Source organism: Pelmatolapia mariae, linkage group LG10_11, assembly GCF_036321145.2.
Source record: "Pelmatolapia mariae isolate MD_Pm_ZW linkage group LG10_11, Pm_UMD_F_2, whole genome shotgun sequence".
NCBI classification, from domain to species: Eukaryota; Metazoa; Chordata; class Actinopteri; order Cichliformes; family Cichlidae; genus Pelmatolapia; species Pelmatolapia mariae.
In genome coordinates, this window is record NC_086236.1 from 73,727,703 (window position 1) to 73,740,603 (window position 12,901).

Sequence of the window (12,901 nt, forward strand, 5' to 3'; positions counted from 1 at the left end):
CATGCCACCACAGGTCACTCGCCGTATTACCTCATGTTTGGAGTGCACCCCCACCTTCCTGTAGATGCTTTACTAGGGAAGGAGCAGGTGCTTGATAAGAGACATGACTGGCTGGTTGTGCATCAGCAGCGCTTAAATGAGGCACATAACCGGGCGAGGCAGTACACTGAGCAGAAAGCAGCAGAAAGGCTTGAGCTGGACAAAACCCGGGTCTATTGCCCTCCTGTTGAAATAGGTCAGTTAGTGTATCTGCGACACTGGCCTCAAGGCAGGAACAAAATTCAAGACGCCTGGAGTCCTGTGGTTTATAGGGTTGTCGAAGTCCAGGACAGCACACATGCGGTGGAGCCTGTGGAGGGTGGGCCAGTAAAACGGGTTCACAGAGCTAACCTTAGACCTTGTATTGGCCCCATTCCTGCACCCAGGAAAAAGAAAAATAATGAGTCCCCTGTGGTAGCGGGTCCCATGACAGAAGAGAAAACAGGCTGTTCAGATTCAGATCCTGAGTATATGTTGTTAGGAGAAACCTCATACTCAATTGCAGAGCAGGGGTCTGATGAAGCCAGGGAAGCAGTTCAAAGCAGTGGCGTTTCAGAGTCTGTAAACACTGATGATGCTCGTGTTACTGCACCGTCTGCCTCTGAGCAGGTGTCCACACCAGAGACAGTTGCTACTGAGACTGACGGGGATATTGGGGTCATTACACCAACGCCAGTACCCCGTCGGAGTAAGAGAGCTAATGCTGGAGTGCATTCAAACCCTTACCATGTCCCTGTATCAGCATGTCATGCCATCACTTTGAGCCCGGAGGTACTGTCTCAGTTGTTGACTAATATGGGTACTGCCCTCTTTAAAGAAGCAGTGCATGAGTTGAAATATACCAATTGAGTCACCAGGGACGTTGACTCTTAAGCAGGGGAGAATGTAGCCAGGTGGAAGGTCAATATTATGGGACATGCCACTGGAGGGCGCTGTTTCTTTTGGGGTACCTCTGAGAGCGCAAGGGATGATGGGGATCTACAGAGACATTAACGGAAGTGCTAGCTTGCATTGGTGTTATGTGGGTGTGCAATGCCGTTTTTCGCTGCGTGATCGGTTTTAAATGCAAAGTGTGGAACAGTTAAGGCACCAGGAGTTGCTGCAACCAACTTCGCCGTTCATCTCAGAGGGATCTGTATTCCGTTTTCTGCTGGATTAATGCACTGTATGTATTTGAGTTCACACTTGTATTATACTATCTCTGTGGGTAAGAGGGAAAATGTGCCTTGTTAATTGTTTAATCTTGGCTCTGTATCTTAGCAGGAGAAGCCACTACAGTTATTTTTGCACTGCTAAGTTTGTTTTATTTCTGTATGGGTTTATATCAGTCACAAATTGACGCTAGACATCCTTGAGTTCCAGACACTGATAAAGTTGGGGAATAACCTGCAGTAGCAGTAGGTTACCAGTGCACAAAGCTGTTACTGGATAAGAACTGTCTGTAACAATTTTATTTCTTTATTTTTACAACCTTTTTTATTTTCTTCTGAGCGCTTACTTTATCATTCAGATTAAAAGAACCCCAAAGATAATCTGTGTTCTGGGCTGGTTAATTTAGCCAGGCTACATACTCATGACGGATCGGCTGTATGAAATCCCCGAACCTGTAATGGGTAGATCCCTCTCAGACACCGTCATCTGCAGGACTCCACAACCAGCACATGGATCAAAGCGTCCCTTTTCTCCTGAAGTCCTCTATGTGCTCGTAGAAGACGCAGTAGAAAGGTTTGTACAAAAGCTTTCACTCTGGGTGGAGAACGAAGACCAAGACCAACTGATTGAGGACAAGGTTTCTGTGGCTGTGGAAGAAATCCAGGACTTTATTAAAAGAACAAGGACCACAACAAAGGGAACAAGCACAGATTCAGATGGCAGTGGAAGAGAATCTGTTCCATTACCTGTAACACCAAAATCTGGGAGCATTACCCCAGAAAAATGCTCTCTGGTACCTGATCATACACCTGATCAGACACATAAATCTGGGAGCTGTACCCCAGAAAAATGCTCTCTGGAACCTGATCTGGCACCAAAATCTGGGAGCATTTCTCCCCAAAAATGCTCTCTGGAACATGATCAGTCACCTGATCTGGCACCAGAATCTGGGAGCATTTCTCCCCAAAAACGCTCTGCCAGTGTTTCAGGCTCTCCCAAGGATTCCTCTGACATGTCAGAGATGAGGTCTGTATCAGTGTCATCTTCTGATGCTGAGAGAATTTCCGATGACCTCGCTTTGATCCTCCTGATGAGAATCATCAGAAAATCAGAACCTGAAACTAAACAGTTTTTTCGCAGCATCTCATGTACTACAAAAGAAATAGACGCGCTCCTCAACCGTCTGAGAGATGTGATGCAGCCTGAACTCAGCAGCACAGAGTCCGCCACAAGTCTGATGAAGGACAAGAAGAAGTTCATCAAGAAAATAGCCAAATGCCTCATCAAGGAGTTTGGCTCGCCAGACAATGTGTTAAAGGCTGCGATGGCAAAGGATGCGTCTTTTGATGAGGCTCTGATAAAGCATCTAAAAATGCTCCTCGGAGTCATCCCCAGTCCTCCCAAAAAGTCCAAAATTTCCAGGTTTTTTTCAGCGTTGGGAAAAACTCTGGGAAAACCCTTTAGGTGGTTCACTAAAGCCAGAGATGATTAAAATGACCATCCTGGCTTTTCCCCGCCGCCCTGCTTCTTTTAACATCTTGAAGCAGAATTTTAGCACCAAATCCAAATTTTAACAACTGTACTTCACGCCATCTCGTCTCCTTTTTGATTTCCATCCCCCCCAACCGGTCGCAGCGGATGGCCGCCCCTTCTGAGCCCGGTTCCGTTGGAAGTTTCTTGGAAGTTTTTCTTCCCCACAGTCGCCTCGTGCTTGCTCAGAGGGGGATCATTTGATTGTTGGGGTTCTCTGTAGTACTGTAGGGTTTTCACCTTACAGTACAAACAGAGAGGAGACTTTGTGATTTGGCGTTTGATTTTTTAAATATCTGATTTGGCATCAAATAAAAAAATCTAAATTAAAAATACATTCCGACTTTGTGTTTTTCTTCTGTTGTCAAATATGTAGAAAGTGTTGCACGTGTGATTTTAGTCATTTTGCATCAACATGTAGCCAACATGTGTCTGTTTGTGATCATGCTGCATCTATTTTTGTCTGATTTGTGTCTTACTTTAGTCGATTTACATCTATTTTGTGGCCCAAATGTGTGGATCCTGTTTGACGTTGCTCTGTTTTGTCTTAATGCTTCACTTTGGTTGTTGATGTTTGTGCTCATGTTGATTCTAGATGTAGACCTGCCATCTGAACATTATCACCTCGCCCACTTGGAGCATTTGTTCTTTAGTCCAGGGGTTAACACATGTTTTCTTTCACTGACCTTGTACAGTAACATGAAAACAAGCACAAAGCAGTAAAAGCATCGTCAGTTTCATTGACCTGTAGACCCTTGTGCTCCCGCTCTTTTATTCCCAACATGAATTGATGTAAACTTTTCTCACTTAGTAGAACAAATAATTTAAAAGCACTGAGCAAGCTATTGTCTTGTGTAGTTAATGTGTTGTGTAGTGTTTGTTGTGTGTCAGTGAGGGCACTAATGACTGTGACAAAGGCAGACTGCAGTGGAAACACTGTCTCCAGGTGGAAACAGGAGCAGTGATACACCTCCTGCTGTCAGGCCTGCAGCTTTGTCCCTGTGCTGTTCTCCTCTGTCTTGTGGCCACAAACTATTTTTGTTCACTGACACAAATAATTCGTGCGGCATCTTATTGTGACATCTGCTCGTTCTCTCATTGTAGTTTCAGTAGTTGTAAATGTTTGTGCAAAAACCTGTGGGATGCATTGACTTTTAGATAAATAGTTGTATATAACTTTGTTGTTGTTTGCATACGTTTTTTAAAATCTGACAGTTTATATTTGCATTTCAACTTTAGTCAAATTATTCAGTAAACATATTTGTGGTTTTTACAGTAAAGCGAATATAACTACGACTAGGATTTGATGTTTTTGTGTGATTTCAGATCAGTTGTGTTACTACAGTATGTCAGTGAAAAACTCCGTGTAAATTCAGACACGTGAGGCTGAGCTGAAGAGAATGATACCAAACAAACGAGGCAACAAAAGATGTAAGGGTGAAACACAAAGTAGTGAAAAGTGTGCGGTTATGTCGTGCTCCCCAGAGGGTGAACCCAACAAATCATGAAAAATGAGCTTTTTGTTCATGACGGTGCAGATTTCTGACATTTTGTGTAAATTTAAGCAACAATCTGATTTTTTCTAACAAACAAAGTGTGAAGCTTCAGTTAGACTTGTGTTTGTAAATGAACCGCCCCATGTTGTGTAGCTTTATTGGGCTACATATTTATTTATTATACAGGCTACACAGTACATAACATCCAAACTCACACGTGTAACTGAGGTGTTTCATTATGTGGGCTAAAGAAAATAATTCAGTTATACAAACGTGTAGACTTACTGCATGTGAACCATTGTAACCATATGTAACATATGTGTTTAAAAAGGCTTTGATTTGAGCTAACCATGCCCCCCTAAGAAACTTTCTCTAGATCCGCCCCTGGACCTGCTGCCACACAGATCACACCTCAGGCTCAGCTGTCAGTCTCCCCACGCTGAACCAGCCCACTGATACCTGAGGAAGCAGGTGAGTTCTTTTTTGTCAGAAACGTGTCCACAGGAGGCCCCTGGGAAACGTATTTTCATTCTAAACACTAACATATGCAATAATATGTAAACGTGTAATAATGATACACTGTAACCCACAGACAGAGCATTTATGGGGAAGCTGCTGTGCGTGTATTTAGCTGCCTGTGACTGTTGCCAATATACTTTGTTGGAAAATTGACATTCAAAGGATTATTTAAGTCCTATTTGTCAATACTTGATATTATAAAGGAAATGTTTAAGCAGTAAAAAAATACTTTTACACCATTTTACCTTGGCTGGTGTAAAAAGTGTAAATAGTTCAGTGTACTCCTGTGTTGCTTCATCTCCTTGAGGAGTCTCATCCTCTTCCTCAAACCTTCTCATAGCCATCACTTCATCAACGACCGCCAACCGTGCAAACGGGAACGCAGCAACCGCTGTGGCGCCAAAGTACGTATCCTAGACAGAGCCTGTCCCCCTGTCCCAACCATGGACAAACAGTATCCCACATTCTTGAAATGTGTTTTACAAGAATAAAACCGACGTTTTCTCCAGTGATGCACTCAGAGAGGTGGAGTTTTGTTTCCAGCAGACATAACTTTGGCAGCGTGCACCAATCAGAGCAAAGAGTATTTTTATAGGAGGCCTGGAAACGAACACGGAGACGTTAACGTGGTACATGAAAGTTTCCACGAATCCAGTTCACATACACGTGATTCTCACTTATTCGGCACAAATACCACGTGACAACAATACAGATGTCCACACACTGAACGGTAACCACACCATGTTTCACTGTTTCACTAAAGTCAGACGTCGCGACTCTCACGTCAAGTGGGTTGGAGGCGGAGTCAGCTGGTTTCTAGGTGATTTTAATCACGGCTCACACTTTACCTTTTATCAGTGCGACTCCTGTCGTGTGTCTTTGCAGGCACAGTGTGTACCTGATCTATGAACGCCTGCTCCATGACTCGACTTTACACCGGTTGCTCTCACATCAGTTGTGATGAAAGTAAACTTGTCAAGTTTTTAAGGCAAACCGAGCACGTGCTCGACCCGGTGCACTTTTCTTTAGGCCACAGAGGAGTGGAAGATGCTGCGGTGACGTTAAAGATCAACAGGAGATATTAAATGATTTTCACTGACACATTTTCAGCTTCATGTTCATGGAGCTGACAAGGCCATCTAGTTCTTCCTCTAATTTATCACCAACGTGAAGTATTCCTCTTTTGTGCACTGCTGCTGCGTTAAACATTAAGATTTTAGATATAAATCACATGAATCGCTTCTAAAACACAGTGTTGACTGTTTCCTCTTCATCTTTGAATCCATCCTGGGCTCAGTAATAGAATCACAGCTGAACAAACACATAAAAACCAAGAGAGAAATACTGGATGTGGACTTTATTGTTTAAATTCCATCTTATTGTAATTATTTTCATCTCCAAAGCTTTTTAACCGTTACCATTTGCACCCATTTCATCTGCTTTGTTTGATTTTGATTTCCCAGTTTGGACCTGATCTACATCCGAGGTGTGATCTCAGATTTTCCTGTTCCTGCCGATGATTTCGATTCGCTGTAACGCTCGTCCTGTAAGAACGAACAGCTGAACTTTATCAGACAGACTTTGACTCAAACTCGAGAGGCGATCCGAGTGTGTTTAGCTGTGATGTCAGCAGTGCACCTGTACCTGCTGGTTAGCTCACCTTGTTGTTCTGTTACCTTTGCACTCAGAGGGTCAGAGTGAGAGTCGCACCTGGAAGGTTGGTGGTTCGATCCTTGGCTTCCCCAGTCTGCATGCCAAATATCCTTGGCACGGGCAAGATACTAACCCCAAGATGCTCTCCGATGCGTCCATCGGAGTGTGAATGTGTGTGAATGCTTAGATTGCACTTAAGTACAGAAGGAAGTGCTTGTATGAGTGGGGGTGAATGAGGCATGTTGTATACAGTGAGGGAGAGTAGAAAAGCGCTACATAAGAATCAGTCCATGTGTATAACTGACTGTCGTGGACAGGTAGGATGTTCCCTGTTGGATTATTTGGGTCCACTTCCTGCCAACCACACAGCTGAACTGTGACATTTTCTGTGCAAGCACTCTGAAACAGTCAGGCTCTTATTGCTTTAATAAGTTGCAGCAATGCAAAGAAACACTGAATCGTTTTAACCAACATCAAAGCTGTCACAGAAATAAGATTATATCCACGTGTTTGAATAAAAATAGACTGGGTGTTCTCTCACAGCTGAAACTAAAGCAAGAAGCAAAAGGAAGCTGAAGCGCTGCCTCCAAACACACTAACAGATCTTTGTGGGCTTGATTTTAACCCTTGTATGGTGTTCGGGTCTGTGAGACCCGTTTTCAGTTTTTTTCAAAAGAAAAAGTAAACAATTAATTATTTTTTCAACCTGAAATTCATTGGCTTTGGCTTATTTTCTGTGAAGAACATAAATCCGAACTAATTTTCAATGACCTCATACTGTACATCCCCCCACGCATTTACATTACATACAAGGTGTTCGGGTCCACTGGACCCAGGTCTAATAAAAGTGTTGAAAGTGTAGGTCCTGTGTTCCCATACTCTGTCTTCCTTCTTTCTGGTGCTGCTGATAGTGTTTTTTCCCCTCCTGCTCCTGCACAAAGTTGCAACATTGTTGAAAATTCAACTATCAAAACCTTCTTACACCTCTTACATTCCCGCACATTTTACCCTCTTTCTTGAGGGATCCAAATTTTATTTTCTCACACCCTCTCCCACCTGCAAATTAGGGGCATAATACTATAAATAAGACTTTGCCAGTGTGGTTCTTTATCACAAGTGATCAAGATGGCAAAAGATTATGTGCTGCGAGGGCCATCCAATTGATTTTGGAAGAGAGAGGAGCTTTGGATCATGATGTTGACAAAGAGGTTTCAGAATATTTCACATTTCTGAAAATTCAGAGTCTGACAGTGACTTTGAAGAAGAGGATGAGGTTGAGCACCATTTAGTAAAAAAATGAAGACGAGTACCCCATCAGCAGCCAGCTCCAGGACCAGAACAAGCCCACCAGACAGCAGGTGAAGAAATATGGATGCCAATAAATGGTGAAATTGAATGGTCTTCTTACCCAAGAAATGAGCCAGCCTGCAGAGCTGCTACTGTGATAAGCCAGGGCCAACACGGCTGACAGTTACTCATGTGCAGGACATCAAGTCTTCATTTGAGCTTTTCATCCTAGATTCCATCCAGAAAATTATTCTGGATTGCAGTAACCTAGACGGAAGGTGTGTTTTTGGAGAGAGGTGGAAGTAGATGGACCAAATTGATCTAAGAACCCCAAAGGCCTACTTTGGGGTTCTTATCCTTGCAGGAGTTTTCCAAAGGGGAATTCACAGAATCCCTGTGGGATGCAGAAACCGGGCAAGAATCTTTCCATGCATCAATGTCTCTGGAAAACTTCCACAAAATTTCCAGGATTATCCGTTTTGATAACCGAGACGACAGACCAGCTCGACGGCAGAGAGACAAGCTAGCTGCCATCAGGACAGTGGGTGCACCACCTCCCCTTGTTTTACAACCCTGGGCCTAATGTCACCATTGATGAGCAGCTGATCCCATTTAGTTGTGAAACATATTGCTTTAAGTGTAAATGTGTTGTGTCTTTCCACTAACTCCACTTGATTATAACTGATTTATTTTTTTATAAGATTTTATAAAAAAAAATTAAAAAAACGAGAAGCACATTAATTCATAAATGTGATCTAACAAAGGTAAAGGGAAAAAAATAACCATGTTTGCTGTTCATATGGCTTGTAATTGGGATGAAGTAAACATCTGTTGAGTAATTTAACATAAAATTGTTTGATAGTGTTAATTTGGAAAGCCAAAACTCTAGCGGGTCCACCAGACCCATGAACACCGGCTGAGTAACAAAAATACGAACACCACACAAGGGTTAAGACTCCCTGATTGCAGACGGATCATGAACAGGCTGCACTTGTGTTGGACTCATTTTTAACGCCACCTAAAACAGGTCAGAGTGTGACCGTGGAGTCTGAACCGCCACGGTGAGCATTATGGGTAATAAAGCAGACATGTTACAGGTGACGGTGCCATCACACAGCCTGGCCTCGTTCTTCTTCGTTGGTCCTCGGCTCCTCAGTGACGTCTGGAGGCTACAACAGGAAGCAGAGTTCAAACAGCAGCGATGAGATAACGAGGATGAGAAGAAGACAGCAGCAGACAGGTCGGTGCTGATAAACAGGCTCAAACTCCAAATCATGACAAGTGATGCAAACAGAGTTCAGTTTGTGATGATTCAGATAAAAAGAGCCTCAGTGTTCAGAGGAAGGATTACAGTCTGACAGAGAAAGCCATCTGTGACCGTTGCTGAGGCTTTTTCTCATCCTCAGCACTGACAGTGTTTGTGTAATTACTCTCTCTGCCAGAAGGGGGAGACACAGCTCCAGCCTGCAGGGAGAAATCTCTTCAGCGATATCAAGTGATTTTCACAGGTGGGCGGGACCTTTGTAAACACCTGTAAAGGTCTGCTTCAACAGTCTTAATATCTGGGTCAGAGTTTCATCAGGTTTGAAAATGTTTTCTCATTTAAAACTAGAAGAACCAGATTTAGAGTCAGGCTCATTCACAGACCTCGTGTGCTTCGTTATACCTTTGACAGATCATTTATATAATCATGTGACTCACCTGAGCTTCCAGATGTCTCTTAGCTTTCTGCTGCTGACCTGCTCCTGTGCTGCAAACAACACGTCCTGTGCAGACAGGAAGAAGAACAGTCAGAGGTGGGAATGTCAGCTCTCATCCAAGTCCAAGGACAACGTGAGTATTCCAGGTTCAGCTCCAGGACCCATGTCGTTCAGAGCTGCTGGCTGTGGTGACTCCTGAGTCCCATCTCTCTGTTTTACACACGCTCTCAGCCCTGAGCTGGACTCACCTGACACAGGTGCATGTGACTGTGCTGGTCTGTGAACACTGCAGCTGATGTTCCAGTGGATCCACTGACAGTGAGTGGGAGGAAATTACCTTTTGATTATTATTGATGCCACAGTGACGATGAGCAGCGTGTGAGCGCTGAACAGAACCAGACGGATGACTGTGAGCTCGTCCAGGTTTCCTGTGAAGAAGATCAGATATTTCTGAGCTGCTCTGCAGACCCCACACAGATCTAATATATTCCCTCCTGGATGCTGGAGCTGCAGGTTAACACATGTTGTAGGGAAGAGTGCAGCGCAGCAAAGGTTTAACATCATGCAGCTGTTTGACGGAGAGGAAAATCTGAGAGAAACTGATCACACCAACCTGCCTCCACCTGCAGGCTGTACGGCTCAGAGACAGTCTCCATGTTGGCCTTCAGAGCACAGGTGTAGCTCCCAGAGTCCTCTGCAGTCAAAGGGCTGAGATGGAGGGAGGGGCCAGTGTCTGAGAGGGCGTGGTTATCTTTGAACCAGGTGACCTCCAGTTGGTGGAAAGTGCAGCCTGAAGCACAGAGCAGTGTGACGGTTTCACCTCTGCTCAACGTTTCATCATCACTGGAGCTGATTATTCTCATTTTAGACCCATCTAAAATCAAAGTGTTCATTAGTTTGAATAAACAGTCGTTAATATTAAAGATTAATATTTGTGTGAGAATCAGGACATTTTTCTCTCACCATCAACTCTGACAGTCACTCCTGTCTTGTTAGTGAAATGTCCTTCACGATGATCAGCTTCCATCCTGAAGCGAAAGGTTGCGTTGTCTCCCTGCTGAACATCTCTGATCTGTAAAGTGCAGTTTGTCTTCATGTCTCCCAGATATTGATAACGAGGATTGATGTTTGCTGAGTTACTGTCATACACAGAGGGAGTGTTAGTGTAGCAGTACCGGTGGTTCTGACACCAGAGGACTCTGACGATCTTTAGTGGAACTTCTGTTTGATTCACTTTGAAAGACTTCAGAGGTGTGAAGGTGCAGGGGAGGGTGACAGTGGATCCTCTGACAGCACAGGTAGACGTGAAAGGATAGATCACAGTTTGACCCACAGCACCTAAAGAGGAGCAAACACAGAGCTGAGATTCAAACACAGTGACTCAGTTTAGAGACAGAAAATACAGACTGCTGTGTGTGAAGCTCTAAAACAAAGTTTCTGAAACGGAAAGAAGTCGGTTTGATGTGAAAACACAAGCAGTTACAATAAGACACATAAAAATGTTAAACAGGTCTTACCTGCCAGCAGGAACAGGAGCCCCCACAGACTGTTTTTGTCCCAAACTGCCATCCTCACGTTTTAATGAGCCGACTGAATGACTTCTTTAAACGTGCGATCAAACTGCAGCAGTGCTGATGAAGACACTGACTGACACACTGGGTTTGATTTCTTTGTGGTCAGCTCTGAACTTCCTCATTTTTTTTTACCTCTTATTAGAAAATATTGAAATTTCCTATTTGTCGCAACATTTCCTCAAAATGACCAAACAGTGGAAAAATGCTGCTGATGTGCCTCTCACCTCCCCCTCTCCAATCTGCTGTTTTTTACCGTAAACATCAGATTGAATGCTTCTGTTGAGCTGTGGTGAAAAAGAAAACCACGCTGAACATCAGCATCACACTGTGAAAGGATCTGTGGTACCCTGGAAGTTTGACCATGTTTCTGATCTTTCATTGGACAAAGCTTGAAAAGTGCATGTTTGTTACCATGTGTAATGTACTCTTATTTTTACCTACATGTGATACGTGGACCATCCTCTACTCTTTCCATCATCAGACTGTGAACACTGATGATGTGAAATTTTATCCAACACGAATCTTTCCTGGGAATGTCTGCTGGATCCTCAGCTCTCCGTTAGCTGAAACACTGGGTTGTGACGTGTGAGAGTCAGGATGTGATTGCTGTCGGTTTGTTGCCAACAGGCTGCAATCGTTCTTCTAATTTCGTCACTCCGGCTTTTGCCACGGCTGATTTATGCAACAGGTTTTTTTGTTGCACATATTTCTTTCTTTTCTAAGTCAACGTCACACGATTCAATTCAGCTTTGTTCACATAGCGCCAAATCACAACAAATGTTGCCTCGAGGCGCTCATATTGTAAGGTAAAGACCCTGCATTAACAAAGACAACAGAGAAAACACAAATGTTACCTCTGAGCTGCGCGCATGCGCAACCTGCTGACGCGGTCGCCGCGCACAAAAAATCCAACCTGAATTCAAATTAAAATAAATACGTAACAATTCATTTGAGGAGTGACGGTGGTGAGAGAGAGCGAGCTTTTACATGTGAGAGATTTGTGACGTTTAGCGTGTTTGGACTGTGTAGTTAGTGTGTTGTTTTGTGGATATTTTTGTAAGCGCCAGACGTCTGCTTTATATTTTTATTTACGATTGAGTTCATGTTTGTTTTATAATTCATAGATTCATTACATAAGTCATCTTTTCAGGATTAATAAATGTGAAAATATATGTGTTTACATAAAGTAATTTTAAGTCACTGTTTTGGGATTGGAACCTAAAAGGGGGTACCTCTCACTTTAAGTATTTAAGTGCAATAGTAGCATGAAACCCTGTGTGAGGGGGAGGAGCATGGACAGAGGGGTTAGGAGTCTCACGGTTTTCTGACCGTGTGCACATGTAGTTCTGGATAAATGCTCATTTTTTGGAACTTTCATGCTTATTTAGGAAAGAGTTCATTGTTACATCCTCAGTTTGTAATAAATAAACAGTCTTCAAATCATAATGCAACTGGAAGCATTTCTTTTGGAAACCAGGAACATGCGTCAGCCATAGACTCCTTTTGTGAACTTGGTTTATTGGAAATTACCCTACACAGTTTTAGTTTGTGCGTCAGAGCAATGAGGCGGCTGCTGAACGTCACAGTTCTGCCACAAAGCCACCAAATGCAGATTAAAGTGTAAACGCTGTCTGCAGGTGGAAACAGGAGCAGTGCTACACCTGCTGCTGTCAGGCCTGCAGGTATCAGGATGTGATTTTCTCCTTTGTAGTGGACACAAATAATTTGTGTGACTCATATTTGATGCAGAACACCTGATTGTTCTGTAAATAGTTTGAAATGGTTATAAAAACTGCCTTGGCTGCATTTTTAGGTAAATAGCTGCAACTTGGTTGTTTGCAAAACTCTGTTACTTTTTTGAAGAATTAACTAGTAACTATAATTAATTACTTTTTCAAAATAACTTGCCCAACATTGGTAATTAAATAGTGTATTTTGGAGACAAAGAGTT

At 43.2% G+C, this 12,901-nt stretch overlaps 1 protein-coding gene across 1 annotated transcript; it reads right to left on the bottom strand.

Annotated features, from left to right (window-relative positions):
- Positions 1–8,659: 8,659 nt before the first annotated feature.
- LOC134637972 (sialic acid-binding Ig-like lectin 10) lies at positions 8,660–10,967 on the bottom strand. Its single transcript, XM_063488572.2, has 6 exons — positions 10,894–10,967; positions 10,340–10,714; positions 9,990–10,250; positions 9,714–9,804; positions 9,378–9,442; positions 8,660–8,845 (listed from the first exon to the last, which is right to left on the bottom strand). The coding sequence occupies exons 1-5, from the start codon at positions 10,943–10,945 to the stop codon at positions 9,397–9,399; spliced, it is 825 nt and encodes a 274-aa protein (XP_063344642.1). The 5' UTR covers positions 10,946–10,967; the 3' UTR covers positions 8,660–8,845; positions 9,378–9,396.
- Between the last annotated feature and the right edge of the window lie 1,934 nt (positions 10,968–12,901).

Excerpts from the sequence above, each read along its gene's own strand:
- LOC134637972 (XM_063488572.2), bottom strand. The coding sequence starts at position 10,945 with ATGGCAGTTTGGGACAAAAACAGTCTGTGGGGGCTCCTGTTCCTGCTG. Across the intron at positions 9,805-9,989 it reads CAGCCTGCAGGTGGAGGCAG|GAAACCTGGACGAGCTCACA; the intron begins GTTGGTGTGATC and ends TCTTCTTCACAG. Across the intron at positions 9,443-9,713 it reads GCATCAATAATAATCAAAAG|GACGTGTTGTTTGCAGCACA; the intron begins GTAATTTCCTCC and ends CTGTCTGCACAG.